Source organism: Excalfactoria chinensis, chromosome 11 (genome assembly GCF_039878825.1).
Source record: "Excalfactoria chinensis isolate bCotChi1 chromosome 11, bCotChi1.hap2, whole genome shotgun sequence".
In the NCBI taxonomy this organism is placed as follows: Eukaryota; Metazoa; Chordata; class Aves; order Galliformes; family Phasianidae; genus Excalfactoria; species Excalfactoria chinensis.
The window spans coordinates 16819485-16847390 of NC_092835.1; the positions used below are offsets into that span (position 1 = coordinate 16819485).

The following is a 27906-nucleotide window of genomic DNA, read 5'->3' on the forward strand; positions in this document are numbered from 1 at the left end:
TCCGACAGCTCACAAGACAGGCCCGTCGGCTCCTCGCAGCTTCCTGCCGCAGCGGGTGCGGAGCGGACACACGGCTCCGCGCTGTGAGGAGGACACTCCACTCCCTCAGGGCCGGGCCGGGGCGCGGCCTCCCCTCAGCGCGGCGCAGCCCCGCCCCGCCCCACGTGACGCACGCACGCACGCACGCGAAGTGACGCCGCCGCCCCGCGTTTGAAGTTGGCGCGCGCCCCGCGCCCCCCCCCTTCCCCGCCCCGCCCCGCCCTCCCAGCATGCCCCGCGCGCGGCCGCTTCCCCGCGCGCGCCGTCCCCTCCCCCCCCCCTCCTTCCCCTCCCCGCTCCTGCCGGCGGTCCGCGGCAGCCGCGCTCGCGCAGGCGCACTCCGCCCCGCCCGCCGCCATTTTGTGTCCGAAGCGACTGTGGAGCGATTAAACCGCGAGCTGGTGCTGGGCGCTAGCGGCGGCCGCGGCGGGGCGCGAGGGGAGCGGCGGCTCCGCGGGGCCCGGGGCGGGCTGCGGGGCGGCTGTGCGGCGGGGCCTCGGCGCTGGGAGCGAGCCCGGCGGGGCGCGGGCGCAGGTAAGCGGTGAGCGGGGGGTTTGCAGTCGCTTTCTCCGGCCTCTAGGTGTCACGATGGGGCTCCGCGCCGGCTGGGGCCCCGCAGCGGCCGCCGCCGGGGAAGCAGGGGGCTTTGTCTCCCTCTATCGTCCCCAGCGCGGCCCGCGCCTGCCCGCTGCCACCGCCGCCGTTCCCCACAGCGCGGCGCTGGGCCGCGGCCCGCCCGGCCCTCGCGGCCGCCTCCATTTTCCTCCCTTTGTCTCCCTGCCGCCCCACCGGGGCCCGGCGGCCGCCCCCTCCCCGCCACGCGAACCGCCGCCCTCCCCCTCCCCCCCCCTTCCCTCCTTTCTCCTTCCCTTTCCCTTCCTCCTCCCCTCCCTCCCCGCCCCGCCGTTCCGCTCCCGGCCCGCTCCCCCCGTTCGGCCGCTTTCCCCCCCCCCCACCCCCCCTCTCCTTTCCCTCCTCCCCATCTCCCACCTCCGCAGGGTTTCTCTCCTTTCTCCCTCCTCCACCTCCTCGGGGGGTTCGAAGCTCGAACGGAGCGTTGCGGCGGTTCTGGTGGCCCGGCCCGGCCCGCAGCCCTGCCTGCCGCCACCTCGCTGCGCTGCCGCCGTGTGCGCTGCGGAGGGAGAGGCGCTGCGAGGCGCAGAGCGGGACTCGAGCTCCCTCTGCAAGGCAGGCTGAGCAGCGCCATGCAGCGCCGGCCCTGGCACGGCTGGGGGGCGCCCGCTCTCGCCGCGCTGCCCTCCCGCGTCCGCCCCCCCCCCCCTTCCCCTCTCTTGCAGGCCTCAGCTCCGAAAACGTACTGCAAAATGCGAGCCAGCACCCCCCCCCGCACCCCCCCAACCCATGGATATGGATATTGCTGCTTTTAATCGCGCAGAAGGGGCAATCGCACACGGTTCTGTGCTCTGCATCAACTTATGTGTCCTGCGATGCTTTAGAGCTGTAGATGCCGTCGGGCACACTGTTCTGCCTTCATCAGGCGGCTTCCACGCAGCGTTTTGTTCCTTGTGCCCGTCCCCAGGACTCAACCCTTAACACTGCTGCTGAGCGCACACCCGCTTTCCTGTTGCTGACTTCCTATTTTTTACCCAGTCTTTTGCTCCCCCCCCCCCTCCGCTCCCTGTTTGCTGCCAGTTGGTAATGAACCCCAGAGGTGTTGTTAGCAGTGCCTGAGCTGCTCCGTGTGCACGGCGTTGAGATTTGTTTCAGTGCAGGAAGTGTTGAAGTGCTTTCTCAGGTCCCACAGTTTGCTCGTGCTGAGCCTGTTGAACTGGTGGCTGTCTTTTGGGCATAAGGAGTGGCTCTGAGCTCCAGTTCCTCCTTCAGCCCCATCTTACCTTCATAGAAGGACTGAAGAAGGTCTTGAGCATATGAAGCCATAGAGTGATCGATTTTCTTACTTTCATTTTGCTTTTCTGTTTGGACTGCATTTTTGCAAGTCCTTCGGGGGCTGAAGTCCTGTTTTGGGGAGCTCCTTTTGCCTTGTCAACCCATTGGCAGGTATGGCAGCACCTCCAAACTATCAAACACCAAACTATAAGGACTCTGTCTCTATGTTCCCTTGCTGTCCTAGGCAGGTTCAGTGGGATCAGCACAGGTTGGATGTTTGGATGTAATTACTCTCAGAGCACTGAGGTTGTGGCACAGCTGTCCAGGGAGGTGGTGGAGCCCCCAACCTTAAGGTGTTCCTGAACCATGGGGACGTGGCACGGAGGGTCGTGATGTTGGCAATGTGGATGGATTGAGGTTGGACATGGTGATCTTAGAGGTCTTTTCCAACCTTGCTGATTCTATGTTTCTAACTCTGTATTAATATCTGCTGTATTTATAAGGAAGATGTACCATGGGATATTTTTGAGGCACGACGTCAGAGTAAAAAGGTGCAGAATTGCACTTGCTGTACTCCCCAGTGCCCCTGCAGCTGAACTAACACGGCTCAGGGAGTTTGCTGAGCTGTCACTACAGTGCTGAGCCTGCTGCAGCTCCTGCCCACGCCGTCAGCAAGGGAAAGAGCTAATCCAGGCACAGCTCCTGGTGCTGGCAGGCTGTGTCTTGGCTGGGAGCTGGTATGTGTGTTGCTACCAGGCTTTGTGGCTGCGGGTCAGCAGCTACCTGATACTAATGTCTAAAAAGGCCAGAAGCTGACCCGTGTTGTTTGTATGCTATTAATCACTTACGAATTTCTTCTCTTTCCTGTAGTGTTTAGTATCCTGCTTTTCTACTGATGTTTTTGGAAGGGAGGTGGGGAGCATTGCTGGGCTGTTTGCTCTCTGTGAAGAGCCAGCACGTTCCTTGCCCTTATGCTCTGTACCTGGGCAGATCCATCACTGCTTGTGGCAGCGAGCTGCGCTCAGCTCTTCCTGCTCTGTCCTGCCAGTTTTTGGTTTGTTGGTTATATCTGAGGGGAAAAAAAAACAAACACAAAAGCACACAAAGCCATAACCTGTAATTTAGACAGGGAGAGAACAAGGCCAAAGATACTGTTGCTGTGCAAATGAATGAGGGGCATCACAAGTGCTGCAGAAACCAGCCCTGACCCATTGTACAGAGGAAGAAAAAGCAAGTTCCTTCGTGCTGCTGTTTTCTCCAGTCTGTGTCTGCAAGGAGAGTTGTTCCCTGGCCTTGGATCTGGCAGTGGTGTAGCTGAGAGCCCACCAGCAAGCCATGCGGTGAGGTTCTGGCCTGCTTTCTCCTGCCCTTTGATTATATTCCTAAAAGCTTTGCACAATAATTGATTCTACATTCTGGCTACTTTTGCTTCTCTTACATAGTGTTTAGTAGAGATTGAATGCTTGGGAGAGCAGCAGAGCATTGGGATCACTGTGTGCTCTATAAATCCTGAACCATGAGGAGCAGCCACGACCACAGCAGCACGTGGTGTCTCAGCTGCTGGGCTTCTGCTATGGAGCTGCAAGAAAGCACAGTAGTTGCGTTAATGTACTGACCTGTGCTCAGCTGCAAGCCCTGTTGGTTGCTTTGGCAGGTTTGGATGCCTTGCACAGCCTGTTGGACCAACCCTCGGTGCTTCAGTACAGCTCCTACCTCTGCTGCTCTGCAATGCTGCATGAGCTCTGCACATAGATCTGTGAATATCCCTTTTTGTATTGGTCAAAATTATATTTACTGCTCATGTAAATGGCTCAGAACACTGTTCTTGTGGCTTGGTTTTTGGTTTTTTTGGGCTGAAACTTCCAACCCTTCCTATATGGACCATAACTCAAGATGTTGCTTTCTTTTTGCACTGAAGGATGCTCAGGTTTCAGTTAAAGCACGGTTCTGCTGCTCCTCCCACTCCTCTCCAATAATCTGTCACTCTTCAGCAATTGTATGGCATGTGTTTATTCGAGGCATGCTTAATAAGTAAACTGAATAGCTGCTGGGCTCAGTGATCTCAGTATTTTTTTGGTTAACAAAAATAACCTTGGAAAGGAGAGTAGAGTACACACAAGGTGGGTGGGGAGTTGTATTTTTCAGCTCGTGTTAATGTTCAGGTACACAGAACAATCCAATCTCGATGTCTAATGCAAACAGGAGTCTTCACTATAAAGACTTGGGAGAGATCAAATCGTAATGTCTTTCCAAGATGGTTGTTAACGGGTGAAAATACAGAAATAGCACAGAGGCTGTTCTCGAGAAGTGTGCCATTAACATGCATCACTCGGGAGACGTGTGATAGAATAGGATCTTGAAGGGCTGTTCTTCAGCTGTCCCTACAGAAGAGCGTGCACATAATGCTGCGTCTTGGCTCTGTGTAGCTGCACTCCTTACATACAGGTCTGGTTTTAGGGACCCTCCCAGGTTTTACTCCTTTAGGATATGTTTGCTGCCTTGGGAGTGCAGGCAGGGACTGCTGTGCAGCTGGGTGCTGTCCTTGCACACTGCTAGGCTGCCCACATACATCCTGTTTTGTCACTGTGCTGTCCTCATCCCCTTCGTTCCCTGCTGCAAAAGCAAACCCCTAACGTTTCTAAAGCCACTCAAGTGTAAAGGCCGCATAAAGAGGCTGTGAACCAAGCTCAGTTAATACTTAAAGTCTTATTTTACCTCTTCTTTTCTTCCCAGAATCTAGAAATTTATGTTGACTTCGTTGAGTGCATCAAATTCTAACAAAATGGAAGCCAAAGCACAGCATGAAATATACCTTTGTCTGTATTAACATGCATGAAGATTAGAAGCTTGTATGTCTCTGAAACATCAGCAGGTAAAGCAGCTCTCTGTGAGCCAGAGGAGAAGTAACATCTGTTATGTAATTGGACCGAGTTACTTTACCTTAATTGGGAAGTCATAGCTACCCCCTGGAGGTACTTAGAAATAGGTTGCTGTTCTGAAAGCTTCTATCTTAAAAGGCGGAGGGATTTCAGATGTATGTTGGGATGGGGAAGAGATGCTTGTCTTGGCCAGCACGTTTCTTCCCACTTGGATCACTGGAGCATCCCTGATGGTAGCAGTGGAAGGGCTGCTGGGTAGGTGAAGCACTTGGGAATAGCAGAGAAAGTGCAGGAAATTGGAGAAATGCTGATGTGTTGGTATAAAAGGAGGCAAACTTAACCAAAGCTCGCTAAGTTTACTGTTCAACTTTGGTAAACATATCTTGAGAACCTCACAAAATGAAAACCAGTGCATAAAATTAGTGATTGCTGTCCAGTTTGGGCTAGTTGAGGAATAGTCTGGGCCTGGATGGCACAGAAGAGTTTCCAGGGAGGTTCAGCAAAAGCTGATCCTTGTCACGGCTTTCCATTACTGATTCTTGTTAGTACAGAATGTCCAGTTTGAAGCCTACGTGTGATCAAATGGTGATTGATGGCGTAGCAGCCAGCGATAAGGCAACGAGGCTGAGCAGAAACATTCCAAGTGTGTGTCAAGGCTGCAGCGTGTAATACTGCACTCCTGGGAGCACGGCAATGCGGTGAATTTGAATTGAGACAAATGGCATCCTAGGACATGGTGGTGGAGCTGTGTTTTGGGAGTCGGGTGGATAAACAGCTTCAATGCGAATTTCCAAGGTGATGCTGCAGCAGAGAAGCTAATGTCGTTGTCAGATGCTTGAATGGAGTGAGCAGAGCTAGCATGCTTACCTGTGAGATGAGAGTTAGCTTGAATCATTTCAGCTGCAAAGCAAACTTGAAAGTAACCCATGTGGTCTTCTGGCTGGTAGTTTCAGTGCTTCTCAAGCTCGAGTTTCTCCTGGCTGTTTGCAGGAGGCCAAGTAGGGTAATTCAAGAAAACAAGTGCTTTTCAGTTTTGTGGTTTGTTGGTGGTTTTTTTCCCTTCAGGATTCCAAGCTGTGTGCAGTGGTAGCTGTTCTGCAACGCGGTTCTTAGCACTGAGGCCAGGCCTGCTTTTTAGGTGGACACAGTGAGTCCTGTGGTGAGCCTGCAGTTGGTAGGAGAAGAAACCAGAGGAAATACATCCCAGCTGATAGAGATTTTGCAGGCTGTGGAGACAGTGGGTCTGAAAGGCATCTGCAGGTCCAGAGGCTGAGATCTCTAGTCCCATGACTGGAGGGTACAGCTGCAGGCAGCACTAGCTCTGGCTGCTCTCCCTGTGTGCCGATTTCTGCTTGACCTCTGTTATCCCAGAGCTCATTTTAAATGACAGGTGCTGATCATTTGGGTATTTGTTAGCATTTTTTACTCTTCTAATAGAGCAGTGAATGTTACTGTATGTTTAATATCATTGTGAAAGGAATCAAGTTCTCCTGTTGTTTATAAAGAAATAAACTTCATTGCTCTGGACTGGCTCCTGGGGGAGCTTTCCACTGCCACAGAACCAACAGCAATTTTTGCCACATTTCTTCATCGTCTTTTATAGCTTCTCCACCCAGTTATGTTAAGGCAAAGCGGTCGCCTTATAGCCAATTCTAATCAGGGATTTAAAATGGAAAGGAAAAAAGGAAATGGTACTGAATTCAAATTGCCTCTGAATTAGGTTGTACCTGCTTGTCTTAGAAGCGATGTGTTTTAAACTGGTATCTTTCTTATATGTGCTAGGCTGTTTGCATTGGGGATGCCTGCTGAGTATATAACAGTGCAATTTCTCATCTTTAAGGAGGGATCTATTGATTCTTGTGCTTATATTGAATGCACCAAAGGAGCACACTGGTTACTTGATCCCTGCCTGGCTTCCACCTTAATGTACTCCTTCCTGCTCAGTGGTGACTGTTGTTAACTCTTACTTGCTCTGCTAGCCCTTGTGGCTGCTGGAGTGCTGTGTGAGCCCAGAGCAGTTGATACTTGGTTCCTGTTGTGTGTATGGAAATCGTTCTGTCCTCCTGAAGCAGCTCCAAGCGAGGAGATGGCACTGGGTCTTTATTCTGCTCTGTTCACAGTCTGCCTCCCACTGGTTCATCTATCCATCCTCGGCAGTATAGTTGTAACTGCATACATGGAGAAAGAGCTCATTATGTTTGAAGTTTAGATTTGTTCATCCTTAATCTTACGTGTTCTCCTGCTGGAAATGACAGAACAGTTTAGGTTGGAAGGGATCTCTTGAGGTACAACCCCTGGCTCAAAGCAGGGCTAACTATCAAATTAAATGAGGCTCTTTAGGGTTGTATCTAGCAAATATTTTCAGTATCTGGAAGATAAGTCTTCTGTATCTCTGAGCAGCCTGTTCCAGTGTTTGGCCTCCAAGCATATGGTTCTGTCTCCCTGCCCTCTGTTAAGGCAGCAGTACGACCTCTCCTTTGCCTTCCCACAGCTGCATTGGTGTGCACACTCAGTGTCCTGCCCCCAGACTGTCGCAGTGCTCCTCTACAGGGCTAAGGGAGCTCAAAAATGGGCCTGTGGAGCAGTGACATTTCCAGCTTATCCTGTTTTCCTTCGAGCTTGTCATGCCTTACCTACGTGCCAGAGATCTGATTGGAAGGTAGGTCCGTGCAAGGTGTTTTATGCCAGAAAACACGCTGGTTCCTTTTCCAGTAAACAAGTGCTAAAGTGGCTTCCTCTGATATCACCATGGAGTGGATTTGAACAAGTATGCCTTCCTTTTTATAACGTGTGCACTTGTGCAGCTGGAACACCTTGCTCCTTGGGCTGTGCATTGGTAACGTCCTGTTTCTTGAGTGGTGTTTGGGCTGCCTGTCATAAAGCCTCTTTGGAAGCTCCTGAAGCCTCTTTCCTTAAGGATAGTCTGTGCCTTTTGGAAGGAGCAGGGCAGTGATCTTGCTTTCATTTACCAACCATTGTTATTTCACAATTCAGATCTCACAGAAAGCAAACTTGCAAGCTGTTAAGCCTTAGGAGATATCCCTCTTTCCCTGTGGTCCCTCCAGGCATCCCCTTTTCTGGTCAGTGTCTGCAGCTTAGGAGATTTTAATTGAGTGTTGACTAAAAGGAGATCAGTGTTGAATACTTGGGAAGCTCACTGTCACCAAACATTGACAGCTCTCCCAAGCTTTGTCAGCAGTGGGCTGAACAGGGTTACTGATAAAGAGAAATGTGCTGGCCTGTAGATGTTTTAGTTGTGTAAAAGTGAGTATTTTAAGCTCTTAATTGATGAGGGTGCTGGAGCTTTGCAGCTCTCCAACTAGCTGAGGCTGTTCTTCTGCAGAGTAGTGAGGTTAGAAGTGTGTTGAAGCTGGCCCTGTTACTTTATTAATAGTGTTACTTGCTACGTTGACTGCGTAATGGGTTATACTTGGTGTAATTTACCCCCCAGTGACAATAACAATTATTTTTATGGTGTGATTTGGTAATCCACAGTGCAGGACAACATGGACACAACCAGATTAAAGGTGTCATACAACACTCTTAGTTCGATGCTAGATCCACACAGTTCTTGGTTGTAAGGCCGTTAAATGCTGAAGAGTTTGAGAAGAGGTGGAGAGAGGAGGGTGTAAAAGAAGGTCACTCTTCCTGGTAAAAACACAAAAGCTGATGGAGGTACCCTGCGTTTTGTTTAAGGCTGGTTGAGAAAGAGAGGGAGTCCTCAAGCAGTCACAATGCTGTTGTTAGTGCTAGAGAACTACATGTTTCACATTTAAAAAGCATGAAACATTCAAATAGTGCTTTTTTCTTCCTCTCCTCCCTTTCTCTTCTGTGTAGTTGTACCGTTCCTACTCATTTCTTCTGTTCCAGAGGGCATTCTGACATCAAGTTGCATGAAGAATAGCCAGCATGAAGAGGAGAAATCAGTCCAGGCAGAAGTACAGAAGCATCAGGAAAGTGAATGTGAATTAAAGGGTTTCAATGTGTGCTCTGCATTCCATGCTGGGGCACTGGCTTCCTGAGCACTCCAAGGTAGCACTGTTAGGAAGAATCCCTCTAGCTGCATTTTGCCCGTGTTTGATCACACCAGAGACCTGATCTGCATGGAAATAAGCATCTTTTTGGCTACATGAGCTCTGGCCTTGTTTCCTGACCAGCTAGTTGCAGTCTTGGAAGTCCTCGCACTGGCACAAGGAGTAGTTGAGGTGATGTGGGTGGGAATGAGTGGGCAGTTAAGGCAGGGATGGCTTTGGCAGCGTTAACCCCAATGCTCAGAAAATGAAGCTTTAGTTGTGATGGGAAAGTTTGGGATTTTTTTGTTCTGTTTTTGTTTTCCCCTCCAAAGTTGAGTGCCTTTATGGAATTTGCATCTGCTTCAAAATCTGTTTGCAATGACGTTCCTAGGGTTTGGTCTTTAAATATGTTTTGAGCTTGAGTCCAGACAGATTAAACAGCTTAAAAACTTCATGGTGAGGGCCATTGCCTAGGGTTAATGTGGGTTTGGTTCTGTTTGTGTCTGTTCCAGCACTTACTAATGCAGAATAACTTTCCTGAGATCTGTGATTCAAGAGTAAGGATGACTTAATTTAGTCCTGTCCACCGCCCTCATGCCATAGGTGTTTCCAGAACTCCTGGAATTTCCTGTCTCTGCTGTAAGGATGGTAAACTACACCTTTCCAGCTGACAGCCTAACATTAAACCAGCTGGCACTGACCTTGGTTTTCCTTAATGCATCGGGGTGTAATTTGTGAGGTGATTAACAGGTACAGCATGCAGGGCTGTGCATGGGGCAGGAACCACGGTACCATCCCAGGGATGAGCACTGCCTGCTGTGATTTGAAACCCAAATTCCCTCCTATGGGTAGGGCATCACTACTTACTGTTTGTGCAGAGATGAAAGCAAGCCAGAGCTGGTGCCCAAAAGCTTGTTCATGGGTGGTACTTCATCTGGATAAAGCCCTGGAGGAAAACAAAATCCAAACGCTTGTACCCGATTATGAAGGCTCCAGACTGCCATTAAATTTGTTGCACTGGTCTCTTCCTGGTCTAGCAGTACCTGGAGTTGCTGTTCTGATGTCATGCAATGCAGCATCCCATGGTCAAAGCACACTGCTCTGGTCAAATTGGTTTTTAAACACCTTTATTTGCTTTTTGCAGTTTGTTAGTATCCTGAATGAAAGCCAGAATCGATGTGTGAAGGGCAAAATGACACAAGTACGTGTTGATTAAAACCATTAACCTCTCAAAATCTGCCTGCAGAGTTCAGAGTTAGGCTTTCCCTTTTGTGACACTGGTGGGCAGTTTGGATTTGAAGGTAATACATTGAAAGCAATGGCAAAGTAGTTCAATTGTCCCAGTGATCTTTTTGTGAGCCCCTTCTTTGCTTTTACATCGTGAAGATCTATAAATCAGCCAAACTACGAGTTCTTCTGTTGCTGTTACTCTTAAATTGTAAATCTTGCCTTCTTTTACATTGGATAAAATCGCATGTTTGTCTTCATGACTTGAACTGTCAGATTAACAAAGGTGTTCTGCTTTACTAATGTATCAGGAAGGGAAACATCTCAGTAATGTTAATCTCAACAATGTTAATTCATGTTTTCCTTCTTTTACTATAGAGTTGTCTGTGTGACTGAAGAACCGGTGTCAACTAGCGAGGCTATAGTAGCAGTTATTGGAAGAAATAAAGAATGAAACCAGTTGTTAGTTAATAATGGCAGGAGAAATTAAGGAAGAGTGGAACAAGGCTTGATTAAGAACAAGAAAATAAAGTTGTCCCAACTACCTTCTCAATGCAGCCTCCTTTCTTCATGAAGGCTTGCCATTTGAAGCCAAAAGAAGTTAGCTGCAGCCCAAGAGACTTGAGCATACGTGGGAGTTATTGTCATAACTTCAGCAGTTTGCCATGATCCACGTTTCAGCAATTCACTCTATTCTCTCACACTTTGCTCTCTGTGGTAGGCCATGTCTTAGTAAGGCACAGTCATCAGTGTGGGTTCTGGAAGTGCTGTGAATCAGTGCTGTGTGCTGCTCACTATGAAATAAGTGGTGGTGGTGGCCAGAAGTTCTCCTTGCTTTGCATCATCATCTCCTGGGGCACAGTGAGTGTTCAGAAGAGCTCTGCTAAAATCCCTGGGCAGGAGCAGCAGCTGGGAGGATTACTTTCACGTGTTCAAGATGTTTGGGATGTATTCTGTAGAGGGATTGAGTTAGCTGTAGGATGGTGCTTGGAATGCACCTTAAGCCTAATTCATTGCCTGCAGTGCTGCTGAATGACCTGCATCCAGGGAGCTGGACTGACTTTGCTATGGGGGATTTCATAGGGCAAAAAGGTAAAAGTCTGGGTGAAAACATGCTGCCTTCACATAAGCACAACTGACAGGTAACTTTGGTTCACAGTTGGCAACTAGCTGTGTGAAAGAGTGTGTGGTTTTGGTCCCAGCTGAATGCTATTGATCTCAATGAGGAAGGTGGCCACAAAGTGGCTGTGACGTGTGGGATTGCAGGATGATTGAGAGGAAGCAGTTTCACTCTTTAGCTCTCTCAGTGGACTGCAGATTGGCACAAAGGGGAAGGCCACAGCTCAGTGCAGCCACCTGGCTTCAGAGACACGAAGCTCCTGCTGCTTGACGTGGTGCTGGCACTATTAACCTACATTTGTGTCTGCCCAAGGGTTTGTGTTGGGGAGCACATCAGGAATCGAGCGTGTTCTAATGTAATTAACCGTTTCTTCCTCTATTGGTTTTCAGCTAGAGTGAGTTAGCATTGTGCAGGTGGGTGAATTGTTCTGTCAATGCAAAGGAAGGGTAATGGCAAAGGAAGAAAGAGGTGAGAGCAGCTTATTCAGCAGCAGTATGGTGTTCAACTTATTGAAGTGATTGTGAAACGATTGTGCAAGTTTAGACTCTTGTCTCCTGTCTGGTTAAGGGCAGTAAAGGTGCTTTCCTCTAGGTGGTAATTTGGCAGAGGCATCCACTTACATGCTTTGAGTCGTTCCCTGGAAGAATGTGCTCTTTTCCCTGCCCTGTTAGGGAGGCCAGCCTTCAGCACGGACAGCTTGGCTGGGTAACAGCTCATGGGATTGCAGGCACCATCAGAGCTGTCTGCCCACACCCTCCCTTTGTGGCTCAGTACTTAGGGAAAACATCCTTCCATAGCTTTACGTTGATAGCCCTTTACTTCAGCTGTGACTCCTTATCCATTTCATGGCTTTCACTTAGATTCTTATATGGCCAGGCTGGATGGGGCCCTGGGCAGCCTTGGCTGGTATTAAATGTGGGGGTTGGTGGCCCTGTGTGCAGCAGGGGGGTTGGAGCTTGGTGATGCTTGAGGTCCATTCCAGCCGAAGCTGTTCTATGAAGCTGGTGTTTTTCTTTTTGCTTATTCTCTATGAAATGGTAAAAATACTTCACAAAGGAGTTGCTTAATGGTGAATCAATGGGAGTGCCTTTGAAAAAGATGATTAAAGCTGTAATGGATGTTTGTCAAGTACTAGGTTTGTTTTTATTTTCTTTCAGTGCTTTCAATGTCAGTGTAAACAGCCTGTCTTGAGCTGTTCTCACCAGGTAGGGTGACAATTGATAGGCTTATCTTCAGTAGAAGAAGAAGTTGGTTCCCTCTTTCACCTATTCTTAATTCAGCACAATTTTGGCCTTTGCCTTTTATTTATGATTGAATGCTTTAGCAAATCTGCCCCTATTCATCTTCTATATTTCTCTGAGCAATTAGCAACAAATGGATGAGGGTCTCCTATGAGATCTCAGTCTTTGGGTATATAATCTAAGCTCTGGTTGAACTCTCAGCTCTTTGTACCACTTTCCTTGTTGGATGAGGATTTCTTGGGTTCTAGTGCCACACTGTGGAGAGCAGGAGTTGGCGTACATAGAAATTGACAGCTTTGGGAGGAGGTAGCAGCTGCCTGTGTCTTTCTGCTGATAAACCCAGGAAACATAGTGATTATGGCACCATTGTGTAAACTATAGATGGGCAGTAGTGAAGGAGCAGTGAATGCTGGCCAGCTCTAGCATCTTAATAGAAGCAGTGCTAGGATAGCCTGTGCTTAATGCACTTGGGCTTGCTGGGGTTGCATTTCTCTCAAGCAACTTTTTGATTTCTTTCTTTGGAATAAGCTGCCAACTTTTATTGAATGCATACCCTGAATTATTTCTGCTCGTTTCAGCTTTTTAGGTAGGCAACTCATTTAATTACTAAAACAGTGTCTGTTCTGTGGGCATCCCAGTTTTTCCATCCAGCGAGTTGAGTTATGGCAGCACAGCTCTCTGCTTCGTGGTGCTGCATTTCAATTAGAGTCTGTTGAGGGAGGCATGTGTGTCAAGAGCTCTATGGTGAGAGATGGTGAGCAGTGCCCATCTGTAGGACGGCAGGGATGGCTCAGGTGAATGACAGCACGCTCCTGCTGTTGTGTGTGCCCTTTGGCTGAAGTCTTGCTCTCCTGGTCCCAGCAGCAGCCTGCCTTCTTAAGCTGGCAAACCTTCCTGACACAGCAGCACACTGCAATCTTTGGATGCTGGTGACCTGCTTCTTGGGGACACAGGGACATCCTGGTGTGCGGCCAAGGGGTGCTGCTCCACTCCACTCAAGGAACTCCTGCTGTGCAGCATCTGGGAGCTCGCTCCTAGGTATATTCACAGCTTTATTTCCAACTTGAATAATGCAATTATCAAAGAGAGCCTTAGGAGAGCCTCTCCTGGGCTGCTGGAAACTGGCTGTGCTGGTGTCAGAGCTGCTGACCTCTGCTTTGTTCCATCAGATGGGACTGTTAGCTCTGCCATTTTTCCCTTATCTGCAGTCTTGTTTACCTCCCACCCAATGTATCACATTCTTTTGTTTAGCTCTGTCCTCCCTTTGGGAGGATGGAAAAGGTGAAACCTGAAAAGATTTCTCCTCACACTTTGATATCATTGAAAGATCATTTGTTCTGATGGTTTCACCCTTACCAGAGGGCAAGGAGCAGAGCTCCTCATCAGCCGTGGGCTGGTATGGCTTAAAGCTGATGGATGGTGATGCTGATGGGTGAAGGAGAGGCAGCATCCCTGCAGGGAGGCACACAGGGCCATACGGCAGCACTTGTGGGTGGCTGGTGCCCCCTGGAGACCACTGCTGCCCCTGGGAAGTGAGATGAGCAGTGAGACCAGGAGGTGGTGGGTGTCACAGCGCTGTTCTGGCCCCTCTGCTCTGAACCACCATCCCTCACACCGAAGTGAAGTTAGAGCTGGGCATGCTGTGCTCATTCTGCCCGAGGAGGGCACTGTGCTCTCAGCCAAGGATGGGAGCAGGAAGGGAGCCCCGCATCGCTCACAGCAAACAGGCCTTGCTACCTGGATCCATTTTACTTCGTTAACAAGCATGATCAGAGAAACTGAAGCTTATAGGAAACAAGAAAGAATATAATTGGAGTAATTTCTAAGCATAAAAACTGAAGTCTTCGTTCTTAGTCCTTTTTCCTCCTGAGAGAGCTTCGCAGTTCTCAAGCTTAATGCTTCACGCCAGCTCTTTGCCTGTGACGCTATGTTACTTTTGAGGCTTTAACATGTATAACCAAAGACTGACTCTGATACTACTAATCTAAATGAAGTGAAATCCAATAGCAGCTCGGTAGAGAGTGTTATTATGGTAGATCTTGCCTGTGGGATTTGCAAATCTTAAGAACTGAGACTATGCATCTCACTTAATGCTTCTCTTTGCTTTCTGAGTAGCTGGTGGGGGTGTCTCACTGCAGGCAGCATCCTGTGGTTGCCTTGGCTCATGGTGGCAGGAGGCTGGTAAGGAGAAATCCTTTTGGTTCTCAGTTGGGCTGCTGGATATAAGAGCCCTGCAGTGCCTCAGTTCGACCACTTGCCTTTCAGGAGGTTTTGAGCAGCTGTGAAAAGACACCGGATGATTCCCACCACTCACTGTTTTGTTTTGTTCCAGCAGGAAGGTGAAATGGAAGGTGAAGCGGTTGAAGCCATTGTGGAGGAATCTGAAACTTTTATTAAGGGGAAAGAGCGAAAAACCTATCAGAGACGCCGCGAGGGAGGGCAGGAGGACGAGGCCTGCCATATAGCACCAAACCAGGCAGACGGAGGGGAAGTGGTGCAGGATGTCAACAGCGGTGTGCAGATGGTGATGATGGAGCAGCTGGATCCAACCCTTCTGCAAATGAAGACTGAAGTAATGGAAGGTGCCGTGCCTCAGGAAACGGAGGCTACGGTGGATGACACGCAGATCATAACGCTTCAGGTTGTTAATATGGAAGAGCAGCCTATAAACCTTGGTGAGCTTCAGCTGGTCCAAGTACCCGTTCCAGTGACTGTACCCGTTGCTACCACATCTGTGGAAGAACTTCAGGGAGCTTATGAAAACGAGGTTTCCAAAGGAGGCCTGCAGGAGGGAGAGCCCATGATCTGTCACACCCTGCCTTTACCAGAAGGCTTCCAGGTCGTGAAGGTGGGTGCTAACGGTGAGGTGGAGACACTGGAACAAGGGGAACTTCAGCCACAAGAAGATCCCAATTGGCAAAAAGATCCAGACTATCAACCACCAGCCAAAAAAACAAAGAAAAACAAAAAGAGTAAGCTTCGCTACACCGAGGAGGGCAAAGACGTGGATGTCTCTGTGTATGACTTCGAGGAGGAGCAGCAGGAGGGTTTGTTGTCTGAGGTCAATGCAGAAAAAGTGGTGGGCAACATGAAGCCACCTAAACCAACGAAAATTAAAAAGAAAGGTAAGCATCAAGTGCGTTTTGAGAATGCATTTGTTGGGGGTGGGAACTTTGCAGTGTAGTTGATTGCAGTGACTTGGTAGGTGCAGGCAGGAGTGAAGCAGACATGCCAGTGTCCCTTGCTGCCTCATTTAATAGCACTCAGCTCTGCTGTTGGGCACAGTCTGTAAAGAAGTTGGTTTGTTTCGGTGTGATGCTGTGATATTAGTATTCCCATATAAGTGCAATTGAAAAGATTCTGCTTCCTGCTCTAATACATATTAAAGAGTTTCCGTGTGCATTTTACTTTAGGAACCAACAGTGTAATTAGCTTTGTGATTTACTGTATTTTTTTAAACAAAGTGCTGGATAGGGTAAATGATGTAAAATACAGCAGCATGTTCTTTCCTTTCGGGAAATTTAAACCTGTAAATTAAGGAACCCTTTTCAGTGTGGAGCAGGAACATTGAGTGCTGGCATACGAATGGAGAATTCAAGCCAAACTAGTCACTGCCTGTGTTCCTAAGGATGTACAATTGGATGTAATGGTACAAGATTGTTCCTCACATTAGCTAAACCTCCACAGTGTTTCCTTCTCCCTGCTGACCTATTATTATGTTATGCAGTAGACCACAGTGCTCTCAAGTAAAGATGGTTTCCTTTATGGCTAGGTGTAAAGAAGACATTCCAGTGTGAACTGTGCAGTTACACTTGTCCACGCCGTTCCAACTTGGACCGCCACATGAAAAGCCACACTGATGAAAGACCACACAAGTGCCATCTCTGTGGCAGGGCTTTTCGGACAGTCACGTTACTGAGGAACCACCTCAACACTCACACAGGTACTGCTTTTACCTGCTTTGTTTGTGTGGGATTTGCTCTGCCTTCAGAACGAAAGCGAGGTGATCTTTCTGATTCCAGTTACGAAACAAGCTAAAGAAGAATCTGTGCAATGCTGCTGCCCATTTCTCATATGAATGCAGGTGTTCTCTTCCTGGCTAGGTCAGGTGCAAACCTCATCCATCCTATACATAGATTTTAAAAAAAGCCAGCCCTGGGCTTGGCCTGAAATTAGCCTAAGCTAATTTCATTAATTAATTCATTAATTAAGCTAAATAAAAGTCCAGCCAGTTGTGTTGGATGTTAGTAGTTCTCTTCTAAGCTTTTTGTGGCCACTGCTTGCAGAAAAGTAAGATGAAGAAAGAAGCTGGAGCTAAGAATGGGGGAATTGAAAGCAGAAGGGAGGGAGAGAGATAGAAAAGGCTTACAAATTACATCAGTATAACTTACTGGTAGGATCTGTAAAATACTTTATTTCTCTTGCTTAAATTCTAGTGTACGAAGGTAATTAAACAATGATGAGACTTAAATAACCCTCTTGCGTCACTTCTGCAGGAGAGCAGAAAAAGCAATAGTTCACATCCCTCGTTCTCTGCCTACCTGTGCCCACATCATGTCTAGCTGAGCAGTCTGAGGTTTGTGAGTTACTGAGTGATGTGAGAATAAGGGATCTTGCTTTCCTGTAGAAGGGATGGGCAGTCCATAAGAAGATCTTCAGCCCAGTATTTATACAAAAGTCAGATTTATGTTCCGATCAGCACTCTAATCTTTCATAACACGCAAAGGATGGGGCCGTATTTTCTTCTGTTACTCAACCTGAATGCCTCCTTCCTTTTTTGCTGCCCGTGCTCAGGTACTCGCCCTCACAAGTGCCCAGACTGCGACATGGCCTTTGTGACCAGCGGAGAGTTGGTTCGGCATCGCCGTTACAAACACACCCACGAGAAGCCGTTCAAATGCTCAATGTGTGACTATGCCAGCGTGGAGGTACGTGAGCTCAATGTTGCTGTGGTGGTATTTCACTAAATGAATCGGTCTTTAAGAAGATGAAAAGGATTGTAGCATGCTCCATGTGGAAGGAGGCAGCCCTCTACTGTGCAGGCCATGCATTCAGACCACAGGTGCCCTGTCGTTCTGGGGCTTTGCCTTTGGTGTGTTATGTGCTCATGTTGGGGTGTCTGCAGCCAAAATTAATGACCCTTTGATTCAATCCTAGTGAAAAGCAGCTTTGTTTATATCAGATGATTCTGATTTACTCCAGAACACACAGCTTTGTTTGTATGCTCTGTCTTGTGCAGGACTGTTACTGATGCTTCGGGACAGCCTTTATATTGTAGCAGAAATTACACAGCATGGTAGGGAAAAGAAATGTGAGCTAGATGAGAGATGAGATATAAAAAATGCAGTGTGGAAGGTCAGTAGGTAATGTTGAGTAGGGAGGTCAGTCTTTTTCTCCATGCTGTGGTTTGAATGTCAAACTTGCAGTGATATTCACAGTATGAATTAGGACCAAATTTGTCATAACACAAGCTTGTGTTCCCTTGTGCAGACAGCAGTTCTCTATTTATGCAGCATGCTCCTATTCGAGCAGAAAATGACTTGGTTCGTGTCTTCTGGATAAAAGCAGGAGTTAAAGGAATGTTCACCTTGTTAATTGTAGATCTAGAATTGTTTTTAGCAAGTTGGTCGTCTCTCTCAAAGTAACTGGAGGGAAAGCTCTCTCTGGGGAAAAATAGTGGAGGACACTACACTGCCTATTGCCCCCTCCTCCAGAGTTCTTTAGGTGCTTGCTCTCCCAGGACAATTATCTTGTGCCTCTCCAAGGTAACTTCAAATTTTAGCATGTCCTCAAATTGATTTCAGTGAGGTGAGAATGAGGCTGTAAATGAGTCTGCATTGAATGTGGGAACAAGCATCAGGCAAGGCTAAGAGCGTCACTGGGAAGTACAGTGGGAGGGAAAGGTTATGTGCAGCACAAGAATGGAATTGAAATGTGCTTGGCTCGTGTTTGCTTTATTGGCAAGATAAAACAAAAATCAGTGACCTTCTTGACTGACTTGTTGTGCTTTCAGGAGTCAGATCAGCTCATCTGCATCTTGTTCTTTCAGGTTAGCAAATTGAAACGCCACATTCGTTCTCACACTGGAGAGCGTCCGTTCCAGTGCAGCTTGTGCAGCTACGCCAGCAGGGATACTTACAAACTGAAGAGGCACATGAGGACCCACTCTGGTATTGCTGACATGTGTTTTTATTTTGGTGGCTTCCATGTTTCGATGTCAGAGTGCTGAAACTGCGTAATATGTGCTGGCACTCTTAAGTGGCAAAATATTTCTTTTATTTCACGTAAAACCTCTGTCACAGTTTGTAGCTGGAAAATATGCACTGTAATTTATAAGCACCGGTAAATACATAAGCCATCAGGAATTGCTACCCTGAGAAGTGAGCTTGGAGGATTCCAATTTCACCGTAAGGTAATAAAATACAGCCAATTGTAGTAAGCAGAGAAGAAATGTCTTCCCTTATTAGTGCTCCAGTTGAAGATGAGCCATTTTCAGTTTCATGCTCAGCATAGTTGCAAAAGCATCTCATGTGTGTAGGGCATAAAGATCCTCAATTTTTTCTTTGATGGAAATAGCAGCTGTGTTTAGCACAGAGTGTTTGCTGAAATGTGGGGTTGAATATATGGCTAAAATTGAAGCAGGGGGGGGGAAACTGCACCTGTAATTTGAGTGTTCAGAAGCCCCCCAGAAAATCTGCCTCTGCTTGCTGTCTTCTGGCAGCCTGCAGGTAGGTCCTCCCTGCACTTCCTCCCAGTAAGGATATTAATTTAACTGCTGTGCTTGAAGAGTAGCCTTGAGTTTCTTTGTAGAAAGATGCACACAAGAACAAAAAGTTCTAGAGAAAGAGACACTGAATTACTATTTCTACCTTCTGTCTGTTGCAAGTTACTGAGAGCTCGGGGCTTCTTGGTTAGATTTTCTTTCACTTAAAGTACTTGTGCTATTTCTTTTCCTTCTGCTACTGTAGGAGAGAAGCCATATGAATGTTACATCTGCCATGCTCGCTTCACTCAAAGTGGTACCATGAAGATGCACATTCTGCAGAAGCACACAGAGAACGTGGCCAAATTTCACTGTCCTCACTGTGATACCGTTATAGCGAGAAAGAGCGACTTGGGTACGTAGCTCAGAAATGTGCTCGTTTGTTGGGAGTGCTGTGGCAGCCTTTTCTCTGGATTAGAGTTCATTTGACCCAACTGCTGTCTGCTTTTTAACCTAACGGTTCTGGTAACTAGAAAATAAAGCACAGGCTTAAACGTGGGGCTTGTAATATGTGCTTAGCTTCCCATAATTGCTGCAGACTGAGATTTTGCTGTTTCTTTTAATTATTTGAAAGTGTAGGATGTGTTCCAAGCGTACAAGGCAAGTTGCTATTTTCAGGCCCATAGGTGGGAACTGAAAACACCTCTTAGACACGAGGCATTTACTCAGGCTAGCATGTGGATTAGGTCTGAGAAACTAAAGGTCAATTGACTTGACCTCCTGCGTATTGGAGGCCCTTATGTTTATCCACATGTATCTTCACCCAGCTAACGGGCTTGAATGTGAACAAATACTTTCATTTTCCAGGAAGTGAAGCTGTGTGCTACAGACAGAATAGCAGAGACAGAATTGCCACAAAAGCCCTGAGTCCTTGCAGTAAGAAAGTGTTATCTAGTGAGCAGTACCCAGTGATTCCAGCAGGCAAGCTCTCTGATGTACAAGAAGGTGAAAAATAATGTCAGCCCAGAGCAGCTGAGAAGGAAGAAGCCACCATTTGGCAGAACTTTCAGTCTGTAAGCAAAATACCAACCACGTAATGGAAAGGCAGGCTGTCTTCCAATTAAAACGAATGTGGAGTGCTACAATGAGGGGTGGCAGCCAACTGATGTCAGGTGTCTACCAGAGCAGTCGGAACTGATTTGCAACAGAGGGGGAAAAAGAAACCTGATGTTAGCTATGAAGAATTCTTCTTCTGATAACCCTTGAGTCTACAACAGGCTGCTTTGTGCTATGCTCTCAGTTTGAGTGTTTTGAAGAAATGACTAAAACCTCTGTTGGGGATTATCTGCTGGTATCCCGATTGCCTTCCAGCCCTGTCACTCCGACTTCTAATCCTGCAGAAAATCCTGTTTCTGAATGTTATTACCTGGCTTCTGGCTGAATTCGGGCAATTCACAGTAGAGGAGTCTTAAGTGGCTTATGAACTGTTTTACTTCTATAATCTTTGTGTGTTGCATAAGCATTGCTAGCAAAAAATCACATCATACTGTCCTCCAAGAGAGTCCTTGTGGATGTATGCTGACAGAAGCAGACCTGGTGTCCCTGTTGTCTGCTCTGTTTTGAGGCTAACGTACACCGTTTGAAATATCCACTTAAGGAGCTGCCTTTTTGCATATTTGTTAAATGATGTGGCACAACATCAAACCCTTTATCTCTTGGAAGCGTGCTGTGCCAACAGGTTGCTACCATCTACTAAGTCTAGAATCTTGTGACAAAACTTGATGGAGACCTTTCTGCCTATGAATTGTTCTGGTTGCTTTTATTTGCAAGTCTTACTTCTTTGGTAGAATTCTGAATTAATGGTTCACTCTCCTGACTTGAACCCAAGAGTATGTGGAGGGGGGAGTAGTGCTAAGGGACTGCAGGCTAAACCTTTCCGTGCTTGGAAAGCCATGGTGATGAAAGCTTCTGATTCTTTTTGCTTCTAGGTGTTCATTTGCGAAAGCAGCATTCCTACATTGAACAGGGCAAGAAGTGTCGCTACTGTGATGCTGTGTTTCATGAGCGCTATGCCCTCATACAGCATCAAAAGTCTCACAAGAATGAGAAGCGCTTCAAGTGTGACCAGTGTGATTATGCATGCAGACAGGTAAGTTGTGAGCTTCAACTCACAAAAGGTGAGGGAGAAATCATAGCTGTGAAGTCGGTCGGTCTGTCAAGATTGAACTGGCTCTCCCTTTCTGAAGGGAGGGGGTGAAGGAAAGTTCTGTCTCTTGGCATGGTGCTCACCTATAGGGTGCCCCCCACTAAAAGGGGTAAGGCACAATGCTGATGTATCTGTTGATGAAGAGTTGGTGGGAGTCCATTTGGAATGGGAATAGCTAGGATTGAATGTGCTGTCAAGATGTACACCCATTCCTGCAGAATCACCTTTTTCTGATAGCGCTCAACCCAAAGTTTTGGGCTCTTCTTGGCCGAAAATCGGCTCTTCTGTGTCTTTGTGAATTCTCAGGTTACTTTTCACATCTTTCTTGTCCCTCAGGAGCGGCACATGGTCATGCATAAACGGACCCATACTGGAGAAAAGCCTTATGCCTGTAGCCATTGTGATAAAACCTTCCGTCAGAAACAGCTCCTTGATATGCACTTCAAACGATACCACGATCCCAACTTTGTCCCTGCTGCCTTTGTCTGTTCCAAGTGTGGTAAAACATTCACTCGCAGGGTAAGGGAATGCACTGTTCTGAATTAACGTTGTTTTGTTTTGGAGTGGAATGAAGGCTGGTGGGGAGGGAGGGGGGGAACAGGAAGGATGACATGCTTTCCCACAGGGAAGGGTGCTTGAGGTACAGGGACTGTACTGACATTTTAAATAGAGCACTTGCTTCTTTCTGAGTGGACACCTGATATAATTCAGAATTAATACTGTCATTGTTAAGCGTTGGGATCAAAAGCAGTGTGAAAGTTCAGCTTCATTCATAAAAGTTAAGAAAAAAACCTACAAACACACACACACAAAGCCACAGCAAGTTATCAAAAATATGTTTATAAACATGGGGCCAGTGCTTGATCTCGATTTCAACGCATGCTTTGTTTTCTTTTGCTTTCTCTTTTTCCGTGGAGTAGAACACGATGGCCAGACATGCTGATAACTGTTCTGGCTTAGATGGTGGGGAAGGAGAGAATGGAGGAGAGACAAAGAAGGGCAAACGTGGCCGAAAGAGGAAGATGCGCTCTAAGAAAGAAGATTCCTCTGATAGTGGTAAGGAACAGAGCAGTACGTGCTGAGAGCTACACATGTGGGATTCACTGCTAGCTGTTGGTTTGCCATTTTGTAGGTTAATTCTGGTAACTGAAAGGTGTTTATATGGTTAGTAAGTAAAGAAGAAAAGTGACAGTATATGTTCAAGTGCAGAGATGACTGACTGTAGGGGATAGCACAGATTCTGCCATCCTGTCCTCTTCTAAAGGCTGAGTAGCTGGGGAGGAACAAAAACACCCCACTTCGGTTGCCCCTCTCCTTGGCTGCACAGCCCCTGTTCTTCCTGCTTCTGTGCATGTTTGCAGTGTCCCAGAAGAAGCGGTGTGTTTCTCTGCTGTGAAATGTCATAATGCTCCTACTCCTCTGCTGCAGGAAAGCATGTGGCATGTCTGAACAGCCAACCCCAGTGTTGAAAGGCTTGGCTGCTTCTGTTAAGAAAGGATGGGAACATCCAAGAGAATGATAGAGAGTGCTGGTAAATTCATAGGCTGTCGTGAAAGACCTGCTGAGCCAATTAAAGGGTCCAGGGGGCTGTTGGTGTCTTCCACCTGACGTGTTTTTGCACATACACTGGTGTTGGGAAGATGGCTATTGAGGGGTGCCTGGCTTGCCAAGTCAAGTGCCAAAAGATGAATTAAGTGCAATTCAAAATAGAGTGGCTACTGTCTACAAGCGTCTCCAGAACAGAGAGGCAAACTGTTCCTGTAGATAAACTGCTTGCCTTCACTGTGAGGTATTCTTAATGAAGGAAAAGCTCATAGTCTTTCCTCCTGCTGGAGGACAAAGCATCATATCTTCAGCAAGAAAATCCAGCTGGCGTGTAATGACCAAGCAGATCAAAGATGATTCTCCTAAAGTAGTATTGCAAAGTAGTCTTTCATCTGAAGTCCCTTACGTAATTAATGAGGGGATGTAGGTAGAGAATGTGTATCTGAAAATCTTAAGTGACGGACGGGTTTGACAGGAAATTGGACAAGTATGGTCAAACTGGTGGTTGTGTAAGCCTTGCCAGTAGAAACTCTAAACAAGTCATTTCTTAAACTTGTGTTTGTGCAGATATTTGGGAACAGTGTGTTACAGTCCACTGGATAAAGCGTGGGTAACTAATAGTTCATGTAAGACACTGCAGGATTTAGGGGACGAGGTGAAATAATCACCTTGGTTAGAAACTAATTAATATCAAGTGATTCTGGAATGCCTGCTTTTAATGTCTGGTTTGTAGGCTTCCAGTGAACTTACTCCGTTGATATGGTGGGCGTGGGTTTCAAACTAGCTTGTGGGGAAGCTGGTCACAAGTCATGCTTGTTAGGTGAGCTGATGGGTGTTGCGTGGTCGTGGCTCACTCCCTGGCTGACACAGCACCTTCAGCCTTAGATGCACTGCCAAGTTTGGGCTGACTTCCTCAGGAGTCATCTGTTGGAGGAGCAATTCACCAGCGTGAGCTGAACAGCAGTAAGAAAAGGGTTCTAACTGCATTTGGTGTTAGCATTCGGTGTTCTTATCTCTTGATCTGCAGCTTCATGAGTTTCTGTAGCTTCCACGCTTTCTAGAAAATGGTGAGCAAAGCTGTGACAAAACAGGCCCTTGTGATGAATCACCTTGCTCATGCACAGGGCATCCTCAGCGTGTTGATGGTGCTAACCATGGTAACTTCAGGGAGGGAGGATTTGGAGACGTAAGGTTTGGAGTGGTTAGCTCAGTTAACAGTATAAAAGCCGCAAGAAGATACAGCTCACTGTGAGGCTGTTGGACTGGAATCAGTTCCAAAATGCAATAAGATGCAGAGCTGGATGGGAGCTGTGTGGCTTTAAAATATACTGTAGTGGGCTCTCTTGCCTCAGGAAAGAGGTTCTGGGAAAGATCCTGTTGCTCACTGATTGGTATGTTGCTGTTTCTTGATGGCATCAGAAAGCACAATGTGTGATCTATAGAGTTGCATTCCCCTCTGGTGCTTCAGAACCCCCCGGTCTGGTGTGGTCCTGTCACATTCAACTTAAGATTCTGGAGTTCTTGGATCTAAGTTCCGTTTAGGGAGCTGCAGTCTTGGTTTCCTACTCATTTAACAACAACAGAGATATGGCACTGTTGTTTCTTGAGGGCTGGGAGATTTGATTTTGGATCACTCTTGAGTTCTAGGATGTATCATAGAGATGCTGCAGTCACTGTTGTCAGTCTATTGGAAAATATATCCAGGTGGGACACTGGGGACCTAATGGTTCCTAATGAGCATGGAACAGTACAGTAGCCTGTTACATGGGCTCCCCATCCTGCTGTTGTCTCTCTGAGCTCCTTCAGAGGGGCTCTTATTGCATAGCCTAACATAGAAATAAACTTGTCTAAATGGCAGTTCCTTGCCTCTAAGGTGAGGTGACAGACTGACATCCGCACCACCAGCTTCTTGGCAGAGAAAGCTTGTGTTTTGTTCCGACCTGACTCCTTACGTGTGAGGATTTGGTGGTTCTCCTCCATAGGTGGGTATTTCCATCTTGTTTGAACTGAAGTCTGACTTGATCCAATGCTTCTTTTAGAGGAAAACGCTGAACCAGATTTGGATGATAATGAAGATGAGGAGGAGACAGCAGTAGAAATTGAGGCTGAACCAGAAGTTGAGCCAGAAGCTCCTGCACCACCTCCCAGTAAGAAGAGGAGAGGAAGACCACCAGGCAAAGCTGCCACCCAGACAAAACAATCCCAGAGTAAGTCACTTGTTATGCTGCTTGAACTGCTTTTGTTCTTTGATTGGGCTGTTCTTAGAAGAGAACTGCTGCTCTCAAGGGAGCTTATTTAAAACAAATTGCTCTTGTCTGTGCTTTGCATTGGCTTGAGATGAATTGGGAGTGTTTTCTGGTCATGATGAGGAAGCATGGTTGCTCCAGACTATGCAAAAAAAGGAGAGGATGTTTTTTCTTCAGTATTATTCCAACTCACAGATGTGCAAACTTCACATTTCTTTGTGTTATTGTATGGTTGCTGCTTACATAACCTTGTACAATCACTGTGGCTTTCTTAGCACAGACGAGCTTCAGGGTTGCATTTCAGAGCGTGCAGATGTAGCTTCAGCTCCACAGAGTTCTCTCCTTAAGAAGAGAGATCAATAAGTCTGCAAAGCCTGCTTTGTTCCCAGTGTTGTTAACTCAGAAAGGGCAAATCCTGTCCTGCAGAGGGTGATAGCTCCCCGGGGACTGCGCTGTCTGCTCAGTGCCACAGGTGTGGCCTTCATCCTTCCTGCATAACAGCCTGTAGGAATTTCTTATGCTGACGTTGGTGGAAGTGTAACTGGACTTCCTTCAGCTTGAAGCTTTGCTTTTCACCATGAGTGAAGAAGGGGCTGATCTGATCCACTCCCGTGCACTGCTGTTGTCTCATTCATTGGCTGCTATGCAAGATGCATTGCTTCAATATGGCCTTAAAGTTGCAGCGTGCCTACATTTGTACTGGTAGCACATCTGCATGCAGGGGTGAGGAAATTCTTTACTCTGAGAGCGGTGAGGTGCTGGAACAGCTGCCCAAATAGGCTGTGGATGCCCCGTCCATCCCTGGGGATGTTCAAGGCCAGGTTGGATGGGGCCTGTGCAGCCTGGGCTGGTATTCAATGTAGAGGTTGGTGGCCCTGCCTATGGCAGGGGGTGTTGGGGGTTCACGATCCTCAGGGTCCCTTCCAACCTGGGCTGTTGTGTGTAATGGAGGGTTTGTAGATGAGTGAAGTGGCTTGAATCACTCTCCCCTGAAGTGGGAATGCCTTCATTGTAGGACTCACCTTCTTTTTCCATGCAAAAGTGCTAAGTATGTACTGAGAAATCATCTGATGAGAGCAGCTCTGTAACTGGCTAAAAAGCTGTTGTTTTTCTCTCTCCCCCTTTGCTTTCTGCCCCTCCAGCTGCAGCAATCATTCAGGTTGAAGACCAGAACACTGGTGAAATCGAAAACATTATAGTCGAAGTCAAGAAAGAACCTGATGCAGAAACAGTAGAGGAAGAAGAGGAAGCTCAGCCTGCTGTAGTGGAAGCTCCAAATGGAGACCTCACTCCTGAGATGATCCTCAGCATGATGGACCGGTGATGGAGGACGACCACGCCGGATAACTGAACTGGCCTGGGCTGTGTTTAAACGGCTCAAATCTATTTTTCCTTTTACCTTTTATTTTTATTTTTCTTGGCTTTGGGAAATGCATCATTTTAGACCATTTTACCAAACATACTGGGAAATAAAACTTCCAAATGATGTTAGAATGTGATTTAACTAGAACTTGCTGTTTTATGTTAGCATTACAGGATCATGGAACATTAGGAAACGCTTCGGAGTCCATGAGGGTTTCCCCGTGAGGTGCTTTGATTAGTTTTGTTCTGAACTGCATTGTAAACAGCGTCCTCAGACGGCCAACAACGAGTTTGATGAGACAGAAGTGGAAGCCTTGACTAGAATATGTGGTAAACCACTCCGGACTTTACCCTTCTGGTTCCCAGAGTCCTTGAGCCTCCTTCTCTCAGTAGTGTTTTTAACTGTAAATGCAGACTTGGGAGGGTTCTAGACTTTTTAAATGTTTTTTGCTCCCCCCTCCCCCCCCACTGCCTAGCTCTGGTTCTCCAAGTCGGCTGCACACGGTAGTTTTTGGCATGCTCCAACTTGGTTTCTGTCCTTAATATGCTTTGCTTTCTGCAAAGCATTTCTGTAATGGTCAAGCTTTGTAAATAACTTTTTGTTTTTGGGGTTTTTTTTGTTTTGTTTTTTTTTTTACATTTTAATCTTTTTCCATTAATTAAGAGGTATGCAAAGAGATACAGCTGAAATCAACCCCCGCTGTCTGAATTCCTTTTGACCTTAAGCGATAAAGAGGATCAATAGTTGTAAATGTTGGACAAGCTGTTGGTAACCGATCACGCATTGAAGTGCAACCCCCCCCCCAGTGCTATCACTTGTGGACCAGCAGGACCCCGCAGGTGAAAGCTGGCTTTGAAGCACACAAAACCAGCGTTGGAAACGCGTAAGGAACCTCCTTTTTGAGTTATAACCTCACGGCGACGTTTTCTTTGCTCTCTCTTTGTAGTTGTATTTTGTGTTGATGAATCCTTTGTTAAGACAGAAGTGGTGATTATTTTCTTTGAAGTGGGGTCACTTGCAGCCCTCGAAAAACCTGGGCCAGGAAATTGTTAACAGGTCAGTAATTACACACGAGTTTGGGATCTCTAATAAAGACAAAAGGAATAATGTGAAATACAAACGATGCCTGTATATGAAACTGTCACATGGTTAAAAAAGAATATGTAAGCTTTTTATAGAGCATCAGTCTTGCTGATTTCAAACCGATTTTTTCTTCTATGTATCGCTTTTAAGAGAGCTCTCAGTTTAGCTATCAGACTCTAGGTTGATGCATTTTTGTACTTAGCTGTACTGTGTGATATTTTTCATTATTTTAGGAAGCCAACATGGGGAAAAAAAAATAAAAAACAGGAAAAAAAAAAAAGAAAAATACTGTTATAAAATATGTAATGGGGTTTGAAAGCTGGGAAGGAGAAATATACTGCTGTACAGCTAATAAATAATAATGGATTAACGCCTGTGCTGGCTGCCTGCTTT

At 46.9% G+C, this 27906-nt stretch overlaps 1 protein-coding gene across 2 annotated transcripts; it reads left to right on the forward strand.

The window, feature by feature from the left end:
* Positions 1-431: 431 nt before the first annotated feature.
* On the forward strand, positions 432-27889 carry CTCF (CCCTC-binding factor). 2 transcript variants are annotated; one of them, XM_072346774.1, is made up of 11 exons: positions 432-573; positions 14703-15492; positions 16140-16310; positions 17162-17295; positions 18417-18537; positions 19336-19485; positions 21059-21219; positions 21613-21795; positions 22197-22332; positions 24861-25028; positions 26210-27889. In XM_072346774.1, the coding sequence occupies exons 2-11, from the start codon at positions 14712-14714 to the stop codon at positions 26389-26391; spliced, it is 2187 nt and encodes a 728-aa protein (XP_072202875.1). In that variant the 5' UTR covers positions 432-573; positions 14703-14711; the 3' UTR covers positions 26392-27889. The 2 variants fall into 2 exon arrangements, with proteins under 2 accessions (XP_072202875.1, XP_072202877.1); XM_072346776.1 differs by having other exon boundaries at positions 462-573; positions 14700-15492.
* Positions 27890-27906: the final 17 nt, after the last annotated feature.